The sequence below is a fragment of the Mobula birostris genome, chromosome 12, assembly GCF_030028105.1.
Source record: "Mobula birostris isolate sMobBir1 chromosome 12, sMobBir1.hap1, whole genome shotgun sequence".
Classification (NCBI taxonomy): domain Eukaryota; kingdom Metazoa; phylum Chordata; class Chondrichthyes; order Myliobatiformes; family Myliobatidae; genus Mobula; species Mobula birostris.
This window is the reverse complement of record NC_092381.1, coordinates 97,312,873-97,328,234: the sequence shown is the minus strand read 5'-3', so window position 1 is coordinate 97,328,234 and position 15,362 is coordinate 97,312,873. Positions and strand designations below refer to the sequence as shown.

The 15,362-nt window shown below is 43.7% G+C and overlaps 1 protein-coding gene across 3 annotated transcripts in view; it reads left to right on the top strand.

The window, feature by feature from the left end:
* The window catches only part of LOC140206135 (pre-B-cell leukemia transcription factor 1-like), a 607,496-nt gene that overhangs the window by 518,628 nt on the left and 73,506 nt on the right, over positions 1–15,362 (top strand). For all 3 annotated transcript variants that reach the window (XM_072274346.1, XM_072274345.1, XM_072274344.1), the window contains exons 5-6: positions 707–842; positions 4,077–4,236. In XM_072274346.1, coding sequence (XP_072130447.1) covers positions 707–842; positions 4,077–4,236 — 296 coding nt within the window. The remainder of the gene's footprint in view (positions 1–706; positions 843–4,076; positions 4,237–15,362) is intronic.

Genomic DNA, 15,362 nt, shown 5'->3' with positions numbered 1-15,362 from the left:
AAAGGTTGGGAGCCCTTGGCTTAGAGGGATATGGGCCAAATGCAGGCAAATAGGACTGGCCTAGGTGGACACCATGTTCAGCATGGATGAGTGGGGTCAAAGGGCCCATTTCCTCATTGTATGTCACTATCTCACCTTTTCAACCTGATTCAAGTGAGGTTGATTTGCCTCTGATCCCACCATACACCTCCAATCCTATCCAAAGGATCTCCTCTACCTCCACCCATGTTTAAAGATTTCCTAGGTCCCACTGAACTACTGAAATATGCTGTCTGTGTGGGGTTTGCATGTTCTTCTCATGACCATTCTGGGCTCCCTCCCACACATACCCTGATGCTCCAGTTTCCTCCCACGCTAAACTCCACCAGACAGCACCAGAGTTCAGGATTGAACGTGGTTTGCTGGAGTCATGGGTCAGCAGCTCTACCACTGCACAGTCTGTAGGCTGCTCACTTGTAGGCTACCCCACTTCAGACCACTAACTATATCAGGCTGCAGACATCTTGAGACAAATCATGTTGGCCAGTAAGGGGCACAGGTGAATTAAATGCAGAAATATGAGAGTCTAGAGATGGTCCTTGTTGGGGTTGGAAAGTTGGAGAAGAGGGAATGCAGTGAGAGCTGGAGGTGGTCACAGGGTGAGAGAAGTACTTGGTGAAGAGTGGGTTTCTTTTTGTTTTCTTTTTTGAAATCTTTTTACTTTCAGGAGAAAAAGACGTAACTTCAGCAAGCAAGCAACAGAGATCCTCAATGAGTATTTCTACTCACACCTCAACAACCCCTACCCCAGTGAAGAAGCCAAGGAGGAACTGGCAAAGAAGTGTAGCATCACAGTGGCACAGGTGAGAGAGCTGCACATTTTACCTGTGGCCTCGTATTTGTAGAGGTGCAGGGTGCAGATGTAAAGCCATAATTTTATAGACCTCTAAAAAGTCACCCTTTAACCTCCTTCAGTCTGGGGCAAGAGTTCACAAGCTTTATTATGCATGGCCCCTACCGTTAACTGAGGGGTCCATGGACCCCATGTTGAGAACCCCTGCTCTAAGGGAGTGAAGACCCAGCCTTTTCATCCTCTTTGTATAACTCCAGGCTCTATTTCCAGTAAAATCCTTGTGAATCTTTCACTGTGCCCTTTCTGCACCCTTTCTGGTTTAATGACATCCTTCCTGTAACCTGGCAACCACAAGTGAGAACAATACCGCAAGTGTGACCTCATCTGACTTGTGCTAATACCAGCCTTTCATTGGGGAGTGGGGATGGACAGACGTTGAAGAAAGGGATTCCAATTACTGATGAAGCAAAGTTTTATGGCTGTGGAGTCAGAACATAAAACTGCACAAGTTGTTGAAATACAGTGGCTGGTGGACCAGTGCGAGCAATGATGTATTCTCATGTTGATCAAGATAAAGAGGTTGAGGTTATACAGAATTTTATTAATCTTCAAGATATTTGGATTTCTTCCCTTTGAAGTATGATCACTGTAACTTTATAAACAAGTGTGGCAACCGATTTGTGGTCAGTAAGCTCCCACAAATAAACAATGAGCATTCTGAGAACTAAAGAGCTAGTTCTTCTTTCCATGGTATAAATCAAAGGAAAGCATCATCTTTTTTGAGGCATGTAACTGAAGGAGAGAACAAACCTCCATGGAGCAACCACACTCCACGCAGTTGATGGAGTTAGGGGAGGGTAATGGGGAAGATAGGTAACATGGAGCAACCACACCCCACTCTGACAATGGAGCTAGGGGAGGGTAATGGGGAGGATAGGTAACATAGAGCAACCACACCCCACTCTGACAATGGAGCTAGGGGAGAGTAATGGGGAGGATAGGTAACATAGAGCAACCACACCCCACTCTGATGATAGAGCTAGGGAGAGGTAATGGGGAGGATAGGTAACATAGAGCAACCACGCCCCACTCTGACAATGGAGCCAGGGGAGGGTAATGGGGAGGATAGTTACAGTTTTTAGGAGACACTCTGGAAGATTATACATTCGTAAAGGATTGATCAGAAGTATTTACTCTGCAACATCTCTTGCTGATTTCAAAGTGGGTACCAAAGCATAAAATATCCTTGTTTAGAATCTTGATTGGTCACTGCATATTCCACCATATTGGTAAGGTTATTATTAGAGCCATGACTGATAGAGTTGCCTCACTAAACCAGTTCCATTTGCATGTGTTTGATCCGTATCTCTTTCTTATCCATTTATTGTACCTGTCCAAATGTCTTTTAAATACTGCAATTGTACCTACCTCCACCACTTCCTCTGACAACTCATTCCAGATGCCTACCACTCTGTGTGGAAAAACCTGCCCCTCAGGTCCCCTTTAAATCTTTTCCCTCTCACCTCGAGTTTTCATCTCTCCTACCCTAGAAAAATACAGATGGATCATAGAAAGAATCCTATCCGAATCCATCCCAGCTTGGGATTGCAACTGCTTTGCCAAAGGCCACAAGAAATTGCTGGCCCTTTGGATAGAGTCCCAGGTCATACATGAGATGACTGCAGTCAGCCCATTGTGGATACTGACCATCAGTTACCAATTTACACTAGTCCTTATGGAGGAAAGACAAAGTGGGGAGGGAAGGGGGATGCCAACTTTGGTTTAGCTTTAGGCAAAGGATAAAGGATGAGAAGGAACTATTTTATACCATGGCTGACGATGACACAAGTCAAGTCAATATACTGTACATGTATATAACAAATATATAATGTATATAGAAATAAGACAATGTTCTTTGAACTGGGGTGTAAAGGATATTAATACACATAACACACATAGTACATGATCCCTGAAAGTTGCCTCACAGGTGGATAGGGTAGAAAGCTTATGGGGTGTTAGCTTTCACAAGTCGAGGGATAGAGTTTAAGAGTCGCGATGTAATGATGCAGCTCTATAAAACTCTGGTTAGGCCACACTTGGAGTACTGTGTCCAGTTCTGGTCGCCTCACTATAGGAAGGATGTGGAAACATTGGAAAGGGTACAGAGGAGATTTGCCAGGATGCTGCCTGGTTTACAGAGTATGTGCTATGATCAGAGATTAAGGGAGCTAGGGCTTTACTCTTTGGAGAGAAGGAGGATGAGGGGAGACATGATAGAGGTATACAAGATAATAAGAGGAATAGATAGAGTGGATAGCTGGCACCTCTTCCCCAGGGCACCACTGCTCGATACAAGAGGACATGGCTTTAAGGTAAGGGGTAGAAAGTTCAAGGGGGATATTAGAGGAAGGTTTTTTACTCAGAGAGTGGCTAGTGCGTGGAATGCACTGCCTGAGTCAGTGGTGCAGGCAGATACACTAGTGAAGTTTAAGAAACTACTGGACAGGTATATGGAGGACTTTAAGTTGGGGGCTTATATGGGAGGCAGGGTTTGAGGATCGGCACATTGTGGGCCGAAGGGCCTGTACTGTGCTGTATTCTATGTTCTATGTTCCATGTTCTATAACTTATGAAGGTAAAAATAAAATGTGCAGATGAATCACACAAAAATAAACTGAAGTCCATTAATATTATATATTGTAAGGTATGGAATAGATTAACCAGTGACACTTCGAATACGATGTGGCAGGGAGTTCAGAAGCCTAATGGCTTGGATGGAAGATTGGTGGAAATAGGGACAATCAATTATTTCAAAAGGAAATTGGATCATCATTTGTAGGAAAGAGTCTTGCAGGGCTAGTGGTATGGAGAAGGAGTGGGATTGTCTGGGTAGCTGGCATGAACTTGATGGGCTGAATTACCTTGTCCAGAATCAATGACTTTCCAACATCCAATAACTCCAACTACAACAGCCTCAAACAATTGTCAGATGATTAGTCTGGTTTCAATGGCAAGAGCCATGAATGAATGAAGAAAGAGGAAGGAGACGGAATGAAACCATGGGGAGAAAGTCAGTTTTCTACTCTGGCTAAAAGCTCTTTCAACCTTCCCTCCAGATGTGTGGTACAAAGCAGTTCATGGTGTATTTCTACTTGTGTCCCACACTTTCCAATTCTGGCTGTCTCTGGTCAACCTCAAAGACTGCTAACTTTATGTCTTAATTTCTTTGATATTTCTCTGGCAGGTGTCAAACTGGTTTGGTAACAAGCGAATCCGATACAAGAAAAACATAGGCAAGTTCCAAGAGGAAGCAAATCTGTACGCCGCCAAAACAGCGGTAACTGCGACAAACGCGACACCTCAAGGAAGTCAAGCCAACTCCCCGTCCACTCCCAACTCCACTGGTGAGTGTTTATGGGCCACCTTGCACAGCCAGACACTAATCAGGTCTTCAATTCGAACAACTCTTAAAGGACACCTCCACCCAGCACTATGGATAAGCTGAAAGGCCAGTTCTCATTGTAGGGATTCTTGTAATTGGTGCACAGGAAATCATGAGCTCAGCAGCTTTACCCTGTTATGGCTGAAACAGTCTCAGACAAAAATATTCATGACTAATTCAGAATGCCTGAAATAATGGAAAATTGTGGAAATGCTCAGCAGGTCATTCAGCGGAGGGAAAAGCAGAGCTTGGGAGTTAACTCTGTTTCTCTCTGCATGGCTGCTGCCTGACTGGCTGATCTTTTTTAGAAGTTTCTGCTATGGGTTTAAATGATCTTCTCCAAACACTAAAGCAACCCTAGCACCATTCCATCTTTGTTTCTGAAGATGAAAATTCACTTGGATTACTTGGAAACTGGCTGCTCAGATAAATCATCACTACAATGTTGAGTGACCTTTCAGCTTGGGCACAGTTGTGACTTGATAGGAGTTGTCAGTTTATTATTAAGCCTGGATGATTCAGGATGGGTGCTGAGCAGAAGATGATGGATATCCCCTCCACAGCTACCAAACCTAAGCTGCTTTTTCAGACATTGGTTAGCACTGTGTGAGTACCAGATCACCCATCACTCTGTTACTCATTGCTCCTCATTTTCTGAGTTTCCTGGGAATATGTTGTCCGGTAGACTTGTGAGTTACTTGACTGAGGTCCTCTTGAGGTGCAAATGGTGGTGGTTTTTGATAGGTGATTGGCAGGTGGACTTTTCCCTGTCCAATCCTGTGAATGAAGGACCTGCAAGGACAAAACCCTTCAACTTGTCTCTTGATGTATCGCATTTTGAGTTAACGATAGCAAAAGTAACAACCAGCAGGAGCTGGCAAGTGACAGATCCTTCTAATAGGTGGTCAACATTCCTCCTCCTTTACCTAGAGCTTCAGATCAAGTTGTCTTCAGCACTGGGTAACAGCAGCATGTGCTCCAGTCTGGGAGAGGAAACCACATGCTTCTCTCAACATCACTAGGAGCATTCATTGTTTATCATTCACCTGTCCAATCTGGTGTCAATTGTCTTCCATTCAGAACTCCCTCCATCTGTCTACTTTCTGCTGCAGTCCTGGTCCCAGCGAACTGAATGCTCCACACTGTTCTGCCGTCAGGGAGTGTTGGACTGAACAATATTCCCCATGTTGTACGACTATTTGGAAACATACCAAGAAGCAGCAATGAGCATCTGATCAACCAAGATGGGATGATAAAGGAAGCAACACACATCAAAGTTGCTTGTGAACGCAGCAGGCCAGGCAGCATCTCTAGGAAGAGGTACAGTCGACGTTTCAGGCCGAGACCCAAGGGTCTTAATTGCAGTGGGAAATTAAGAATCTGGAGTAACTAATTGAAGTTAAATTTGTCAGTAACCTGATGTGTCCAAATACTTAATGTCTGCCTCGGCAGGACCAATCCATGACATAACCTTTATAGTACTGTAGCCTATTGTGTGAGACTTTCATTGCTCCCCATCCAATTACGTGTACAGTATATGGATCAAGTCCTGGAAAATGGGATTTGCCTACATGGATACTTTATTGTCAGCATGGATACAATGGATGAAGCCTCTTGTTCCATCTTTGAAGACTATCACCTGCTTACCCTGAACAAAATGTGAATGACTAGGGAGTAGAGATTTAAATCAAATGGAGGACGGATTTGAGGGGAGCTTATATGATGCTTATATGATGCTACAGGCCTGTGGTACTGCTGCAAGTAAGTTTCTCATTGCAACTGTGCATACAGGTACTTGCACAGAACAGAAATAAGATCATAGAATCAGAAAGTCATACAGTACATGAGCAGGAACATAGAATCATAGTCATACAGTACAGAAATAGGCTCGTACAATCAGAGTGTCACAGAGTACTCTAACAGCCTCACTGTTTCAGAGAGTCATACAGTACAGAAACAGGATCATAGAACAAAGCATCATAGAACATAGAAGATAGAAATTTACTAACATTACAGGCCCTTCGGCCCACAATGTTCTGCTGACCATGTGACCTACTCTTAGAGACTGCCTAAAATTTCCCTAGCGCATAGCCCTCTATTTTTCTAAGCTCCATGTACCTATCTAAGAGGCTCTTAAAAGACCCTGTTGTATCCACTTCCACCACCGCTGCCAGCGGTACATTCCATGCACCCACCACTCTCTGTGTGAAAAATTTACCTCTGACATCCCCTCAGTACCTATTTCCAAGCACCTTAAAACTATGCCCCTTATGTTAGCCATTCTAGCCCTGGGAAAAAGCCTCTGACTATCCACACGATCAATGCCCCTCATCATCTTATACACCTCTGTCAGGTTACCTCTCATCCTCTGTCATTCCAAGGAGAAAAGGCCAAGTACACTCAACCTATTCTCATAAGGTATGCCCTCCAATCCAGACAACATTCTTGTAAATCCTTGACACTCTTTCTACAGTATTCACATCCTTCCTGTAGTGAAGTGATCAGAACTGAACACAGTACTCCAAGTGGGATCTGACCAAGGTCTTATGTAACATTACCTCATGGCTCTTGATCTCAATCCCATGGTTGATAAATGCCAACACACCATACACCTTCTTAACAAAACTGTCAACCTTGGCATCAGCTTTGAGTGTTCTATCACCACGGACCACAAAATCTCTCAGATCCTCCACACTGCCAAGAGTCCAACCATTTATATTATATTCTGTCTTCAAATTGGTCCTACCAGAATGAACCACTTCACACTTATTTAGGTTGAAGTCTATCTGCCATTTCTCAGCCCAGTTCTGCATCCAATCAATGTCCGGCTGTAACTTCTAACAACCCTCCAGACTATCCACAACACCTCCAACTTTTGTGTCATCAGCAAACTTACTAAAACCACCCTTCTACTTCTTCATCCAGGTCATTATTAAAAATCACAAAGAGGAGAGGGCCCAGAATAGATTCCTGCGGAATACCACTGGTCACTGATCTCCATGCAGAATACAAACCATCTACAACACCCTTTGCCTTCTGTGGGCAAGCCAATTCTGGATCCATAAAGCAAGACCTCCTTGGATCCCATGCCTCCTTACTTTCTGAAAGAGCCTTGCATGGGGAACCTTATCAAATGCCTTACTGAAATCCATATACACTACATTCATTAATGTGTTTTGTTATATCCTCAAAGAATTCAATCAGGCTCATAAGGCACGACCTGCCCTTGACAAAGCCATGCTGACTATCCCTAATCAGATTATGTCTTTTCAAATGCTCATAAATCCTGCCTCTCAGGATCTTCTCCAACAACTTACCCACTATTGAAGTCAGAGTCACTGGTCTATAATTTCCTGGGTTATCCCTACTCCCTTTCTTGAATAAGGGAACAACATTTACAATCCTCCAACTCTGATACTGTTCATATCCCCATTGATGATGCAAAGATCATTGCAAAAGTCCCAGCAATCTCCTCCCTCACTTCCCACAATGGCCTAGGGTATATCTCATCTGGTCCTGGTGACTTATCTAACAATGCTTTTCAAAAGCTCCAGCACATCCTCTTTCTTAATGTCTATATGCTCAAGTATTTCAGTCCGCTGTAAGTCATCCCTACAATTGACAAAGTCTTTTGCCCTGGTGAATACTGAAGCAAAGTACTCATTAAGTACCTCTGCCACCTCCTCTGACTCCATACACATGTTTCCACTATCGCACGTGATTAGTCCTATTCTTACACGGCTCATCCTCTTGCTCTTCACATACTTGTAGAATGCCTTGGGGGTTTTCCTTAATCCTGCTCACCAAGGCCTTCTCATGGCCCCTTCTGGCTCTCCTAATTCCATTCTGAAGCTCCTTCACAGCAACCTTGTAATTTTCTAGAGCTCTAACAGTACCTAGTTTCTTGAACCTTTTGTAAGCTTTTCTTTTCTTCTTAACTAGATTTTCTACATACTTTGTACACCATGGTTCTTTAACCCTACCATCATTTCCCTGGCTCAGTGGAACATAGCTATTCAGAACTCCATGCAAATGTTCCTTGAACATTTGCCACATTTCTGCTGTGCATTTCCCTGAGGACGTTTCTCTGTTCCCTTAGGTACAGAGGAGATGTCAGGGGTAAGTTTTTTACGCAGAGTGTGGTAAGTGCGTGGAATTAGCTGCCGGCGGCGGTGGTGTAGGTGGAAACAATGGGGTCTTTTAAGAGACTCCCGGATGGCAACATGGACCTTAGAAAAATAGAGGGCTATGGGTAAAGCCTAGGTAGTTCCAAGGTAATGTTCAGCACAACTATGTGGGACGAAGGACCTGTATTGTGCTGTAGGTTTTCTATATTTCTAACATCTGCTCCCAATTTCAAAGGTTCAAAGGTCCAATTTAATGTCAGAGAAATGTATACAATATACATCCTGAAATGCTTTTTCTTCACAAGCATCCATGGAAACAGAGAAGGGCCCCAAAGAATGAACGACAGTTAAGTGTAAGAGCTCCATAGCAACCCCCCTGCGCTCCCCTCCCCCCCCCGCACGTAAGTGACAGTGAACAACAATTCCCTCCCCCCACCAGCAAAAAAGCAAGCATTGGCACCGCCACCAAGCACTCAGCGTGAGCAAAGCAATAGCAAAGACACAGACACAGACTTGCAGTTACCCCAAAGACTTCGCATTTCACCCTGCATTTGACATACCACAGGTTCTCTCCCTCCCTAATAAGGGAGAAGGAGGTGGGTGTCTCCATTTTCCCAGCGAGCGGGGAGACAGAACAAACAACTCGCTGACTTACGATGTTAAAAGTCGGTTATGTTGCTTTTTCCGAGATCTATTCCCAAAGGTCACAAAGATCCCGGGTCTTTGGGCATCTATGTTTCCAAGTTCCTGCCTTATAGCATCATATTTCCCCCTACCCCAATTAAATGTTTTCCCAAATTGTCTGCTCCTAACCCTCTCCAACACTATGGTGAAGGAGATAGAGTTGTGGTCACTCACCTGACATCATCTGTCTCACTCTGACATCTGACCAGGTTCAATACCAATACCAGATCAAGTACAGCCTCTTCTCTAGTTGGCTTATCTACACATATTGCTTCAGGAAATTCCACCCCAATCTAAACCCCTTGTGCTAAGGAGATGCCAATCAATATTAGTTATATGGGAAGCAGGGTTTAAAGGTTGGCACAACATTGTGGGCTGAAGGGCCTGTACTGCACTGTACTGTTCTATGTTCTATGTTCTATAAAGTTAAGTCTCCCATCATAACAACCCTTTTATTATTGCACCGTTCCAGAAACTGCCTCCCTATCTGCTCCTCGGTGTCCCTGTTACTATTGGGGGGTTTATAAAAAACACCCAGTAGAGTTATTGCCCCCTTCCTGTTTCTGACTTCCACCGACAGAGACTCTGTAGACAACCCTTCAATGACTTTCTCCTTTTCTGCAGCTGTGACACTATCCCTAATTAGCAATGCCACACCCCCACCTCTTTTGCTTCCCTCTCCGTTCTTTTTGAAACATCTAAAGCCTGGCACACTCAGCAGCCATTGCTGTTCCTGAGGCATCCAAATCTCTGTAATGGCCACAATGTCACAGTTCCACGTATTGATCCATGGTCTAAGTCCATCTGCCTTGTTTGTGATACTCCTTGCATTAAAATGGACACATCTCAAACCATCTGGCTGAGTGCATCTTTGCTCTTTCATCTGTCTGTCCTTCCTCACTAACTCCCCATCCTCTGTCTCTTCACTTCGGTTCCCAGCCCACTTCAAATCTAGTTTAAACCCTCCCCAATAGCCTTAACAAACCTCCCCCGCAGGATATTGGTCCCCCTCAGATTCAAGTGCAACCCGTCCTTTTTGTACAGGTCACACCTGCCCCAGAAGAGATCCCAATGATCCAAAAATTTGAATCCCTGCCCCCTGCTCCAAACCTTCAGTCACACATTTATCCTCCACTTCATTCTATTCGTCTACTCACTGTCGCGTGGCACAAGCAAGAATCCCGAGATTACTACCCTTGAGGTCCTGCTTCTCAGCTTCCATCCAAACTCCCTGTATTCTGCTTTCAGGACCTCCATCCTTTTCCTATCTATGTTATTGGTATCAAAATGTACTACGACCTCTGTCTGCTCACCCTCCCATTTCAGGATATTGTGGACGCGATCAGAAACATCACAAACCCTGGCACCTGGGAGGCAAACTACCATTCTTGTTCCTTTTACACGTCCACAGAATCTCCTATCTGTCCCCCTAACTATAGAGTACCGTATTACCACTGCACTCCTCATCTGTTCCCTACCCTTCTGAGCCACAGGGCTCTATTGCTTCCTCCAGGTAGGTCGCCCCTCTCCCTCCCAACATCATTCAAAATGGAGTACTTATTGTTAAGGGGAACAGCACTACATGACACCCTCCTTTTCCTCTCCTGACGGTCACCCATTTATCTGTCTCCTGTGGCCCCAGGCTGATTACCTGCCTATGGCTCCTGTCTATCACCTCCTCACTCTCCCTAACAAGCCGAAGATCATCGAGCTGCAGTTCCCTAAACCCGGTCTTTAAGGAGCTGCAGCTCGATGTCCCTGGCACAGATGTGGCCATCAGGGAGGCTGAAAGTCTCCCAGACATCCCATATCTGACACCCAGAATAGAGAACTGGCCTCATAGTCATACCCACTATTCTAATGCACCGAGCCCCATGAAAAGCTCCTTTTTTAAAACTTTTCTCCCTGACCTGTGCAAAGCTCTCTCTCTCTTCCAATCGATTAGTCCGCCGCTAATGCGCTGAGCCCCACAAAATTCTCCATTTTTAAATTTTTATCCACGAACTGTGTGAAGCTCTCTCTCTATGAATCAATTGGTCCACTGCTAATACTATAGTCCTACAGTATAGAAATAGACACATAGAATCAGACGGTCACAGAGGAAAGAAACAGGCTCATAGAATCAAAGAGTTGTACAGTACAGGAAAGGGATCGTAGAATCATTGAGTCATACAGTACAGAATCAGGGCAGAATCAGAGAGTCAAACAGTGCAGGAACAGGATCAAAGAAGCAGAGGGTCCTGTACTAGACAAATAGGCATGTAGAATCAAAGAGTCACAGAGTACAGAAACCAGCTGATAGTACCAGAGCGATGTACGGTACAGAAAAGGGATATACTGTAATCAGAGAGTCATACAATACAGAAACAGCCTTGTAGAATCAGAGAGTCAAACAGTACAGAAATGGGATCATGAATCAGAGAGATACAGGACAGAAATAGACTCGCTGATTCAAAGACCCTAAGACCATAAGACAAAGGAGCAGAAGTCGGCCATTCAGCCCATCGAGTCTGCTCTGCCATTTTATCATGAGCTGATCCATTCTCCCATTTAGTCCCACTCCCCCGCCTTCTCACCATAACCTTTGATGCCCCGGCTACACAGATACCTATCAATCTCTGCCTTAAATACACCCAATGACTGGGCCTCCACTGCTGCCCATGGCAACAAATTCCATAGATTCACCACCCTCTGACTAAAAAAATTTCTTCGCATTTCTGTTCTGAATGGGCGCCCTTCAATCCTTAAGTCATGCCCTCTCGTACTAGACTCCCCCATCATGGGAAACAACTTTGCCACATCCACTCTGTCCATGCCTTTTAACATTCGAAATGTTTCTATGAGGTCTCCCCTCATCCTTCTAAACTCTAAGGAATACAGTCCAAGAGCGGACAAACGTTCCTCATATGTTAACCCTCTCATTCCCGGAATCATTCTAGTGAATCTTCTCTGTATCCTCTCCAACGTCAGCACATTCTTTCTTAAATAAGGAGACCAAAACTGCCCACAGTACTCCAAGTGAGGTCTCACCAATGCCTTATAGAGCCTCAACATCACATCCCTGCTCCTATACTCTGTTCCTCTAGAAATGAATGCCAACATTGCATTCGCCTTCTTCACTTCTGACTCAACCTGGAGGTTAACTTTAAGGGTATCCTGTACGAGGACTCCCAAGTCCCGTTGCATCTCAGAACTTTGAATTCTTTCCCCATTTAAATAATAGTCTGTCCGTTTATTTTTTCTGCCAAAGTGCATAACCATACACTTTCCAACATTGTGCTTCACTTGCCACTTCTCTGCCCATTCTTCCAATCTATCCAAGTCTCTCTGCAGACTCTCCATTTCCTCAGCACTACCGGCCCCTCCACCTATCTTCGTATCGTCAGCAAACTTAGCCACAAAGCCATCTATTCCATAATCCAAATCGTTGATGTACAATGTAAAAAGCAGCGGCCCCAACACTGATCCCTGTGGAACACCACTGGTAACCGGCAGCCAACCAGAATAGGATCCCTTTATTTCCACTTTCTGTTTCCTGCCAATCAGCCAACGCTCTATCCACGTATGTAACTTTCTCATAATTCCATGGGCTGTTATCTTGCCTCATGTGTGGCACCTTGTCAAAGGCCTTCTAAAAATCCAAATATACAACATCTACTGCATCTCCCTTGTCTAGCCTACTTGTAATTTCCTCAAAAAATTGAAATAGGTTTGTCAGGCAGGATTTTCCTTTAAGGAATCCATGCTGAGTTCTGCCTATCTTGTCATATGCCTCCAGGTACTCTGTAACCTCATCCTTGACAATTGACTCCAACAACTTCCCAACCACCGATGTCAAGCTAGCAGGTCTATAATTTCCTTTTTGCTTCCTTGCCCCCTTCTTAAATAGCGGAGTGACATTTGCAATCTTCCAGTCTTCCAGAACCATGCCAGAATCTATCGACTTTTGAAAGATAATCACTAATGCCTCCGCAATCTCCACAGCTACTTCCTTCAGAACACGAGGGTGCATTCCATCTGGTCCAGGAGATTTATCTACCTTTAGCCTATTCAGCTTCCTGAGTACTTTCTCTGTCGTAATTGTGACTGCGCACACTTCTCTTCCCTGCCACCCTTGAGTGTCCGGTATACTGCTGATGTCTTCCTCAGTAAAGACTGATGCAAAATACTCGTTCAGTTCCTCTGCCATCTCCTTATCTCCCATTACAATTTCTCTAGCATCATTTTCTATTGGTCCTATATCTACTCTCACCTGTCTTTTACTCTTTATATACTTGAAAAAGCTTTCAGTTTCCTCTTTGATATTATTTGCTAGCTTCCTTTCATAGTTAATCCTTTCTCTCTTAATGACCTTCTTGGTTTCCTTTTGTAAGGTTTTAAAAACTTCCCAATCCTCTGTCTTCCCACTAATTTTTGCTTCCTTGTATGCCCTCTCCTTTGCTTTAATTTTGGCTTTGACTTCTCTTGTCAACCATGGTTGCACACTTTTTCCACTCGAAAATTTCTTCTTTTTTGGAATATACCTGTCTTGCACATTCCTCATTTCTCGCATAAACTCCAGCCACTGCTCCTCTGTTGTCTTTCCTGCCAGTGTCCCTTTCCAGTCAACTTTGGCCAGTTCCTCTCTCATGCCACTGTAATTTCCTTTACTCCACTGAAACACCGACACATCAGATTTCGGCTTCCCTTTTTCTAATTTCACAGTGAACTCAATCATGTTATGATCACTGCCTCCTAAGGGTTCCTTCACCTCAATCTCTCTAATCACCTCCGGTTCATTACACAATACCCAATCCAGTACAGCTGATCTCCTAGTGGGCTCAACAAGCTGTTCTAAAAAGCCATCTTGCAGACATTCTACAAATTCTCTCTTGAGATCCAGTGCTGACCTGATTTTCCCAATCCACTCGCATGTTAAAATCCGCCACAATTATCATAACACTGCCCTTCTGACAAGCCATACAGTACAGAAATAGGACCAAAGAATCATAGATACAAAGAATACAGAAACAGGATATAATCAAAGAGTCATACAGTACAGAAACAGGAACATAGAAGCAGAGTCTTATACTACAGATATCAGCATGTAAAATCTCAGAGTCATAGAGTACAGAAACAGGCTCACAGTAAAGAAACAGAAATATATAATCAGAAATTCATACAGTACAGGAATAGGCTTGTCGTATCAGAGGGTCATACAGTACAGAAACAGGATCATAGAATCAGAGAACCATGCAGTACAGTAAGAGGCACATAGAGTCAGAGGGTCATACAGTACAGAAACAGGATCCTAGAATAAGAGGGTAATACAATAAAGAAACAGGCTTGTAGAATCAGAGTCAAACTGTACAGAAACAGGTTCATATAATCAGTGAGTCATACAGTAGAGGAATAGACTCATAGAATCTGAGGGTCATACAGTACAGAAACAGGATCATAGAATCAAAGAGTCATACTGAACAGAAACTGGATCACAGAATCAGAGTCCAACATACAGAAACAGGCTTGTAGAATCTGAATGTCATACAGTGGGGAAACAGGATCACAGAATCAGAGAGTCATCCAGACAGAAACAGGGTCATATAATCAGTGTCATACCATACAGAAATCATGGAATTAGAGAGTCATACAATAGAGAAACAGGATCAATGAATCAGAGAGTCAAACAGTACAGAACAGCTTCATAGAATCTAAGCATCATACAGTACAGAAACAAGATTGAAGAATCAGCGAGTCATACAGTACAGAAACAGAGAATCAGACAGTACAGAAATACAATCACAGAACCAGACTGTCATACAGTATAGAAACAGGATCATAGTCTCAGAAGGTCATATAGAAACGGAGACTTGTACAGTAGAGAAACAGGACTATAGAATCAGAGAGTTATACATTACAGGAATGCGATCATAGAATCTGACTGTCAAATAATACTGAAATATAATCAGAGTCATACAGTACAGAAACTGGCTTGCAGAATCAACGAGTTATATAGTACAGAAATACAACTCGTAGAATCAGGGTCATACGGTACAGAAAATGGATCACAGAATAAGACTAGAAACAGGCTTGTAGAATCGGATTGACATACAGTGCAGAAACAGGATCATAGAATCAGTGTCATACAGTACAGAAAAAGGATCATAGAATTGGTGTCATACAGTACCGAAACAGGATCATAGAATCAGAAAGTCTTACAGTACGGAAATAGGCTGGTAGAATCAGAGGGCTATACACTACAGAAACAGGATCATAGAATCCAAGAGTCATGCACATA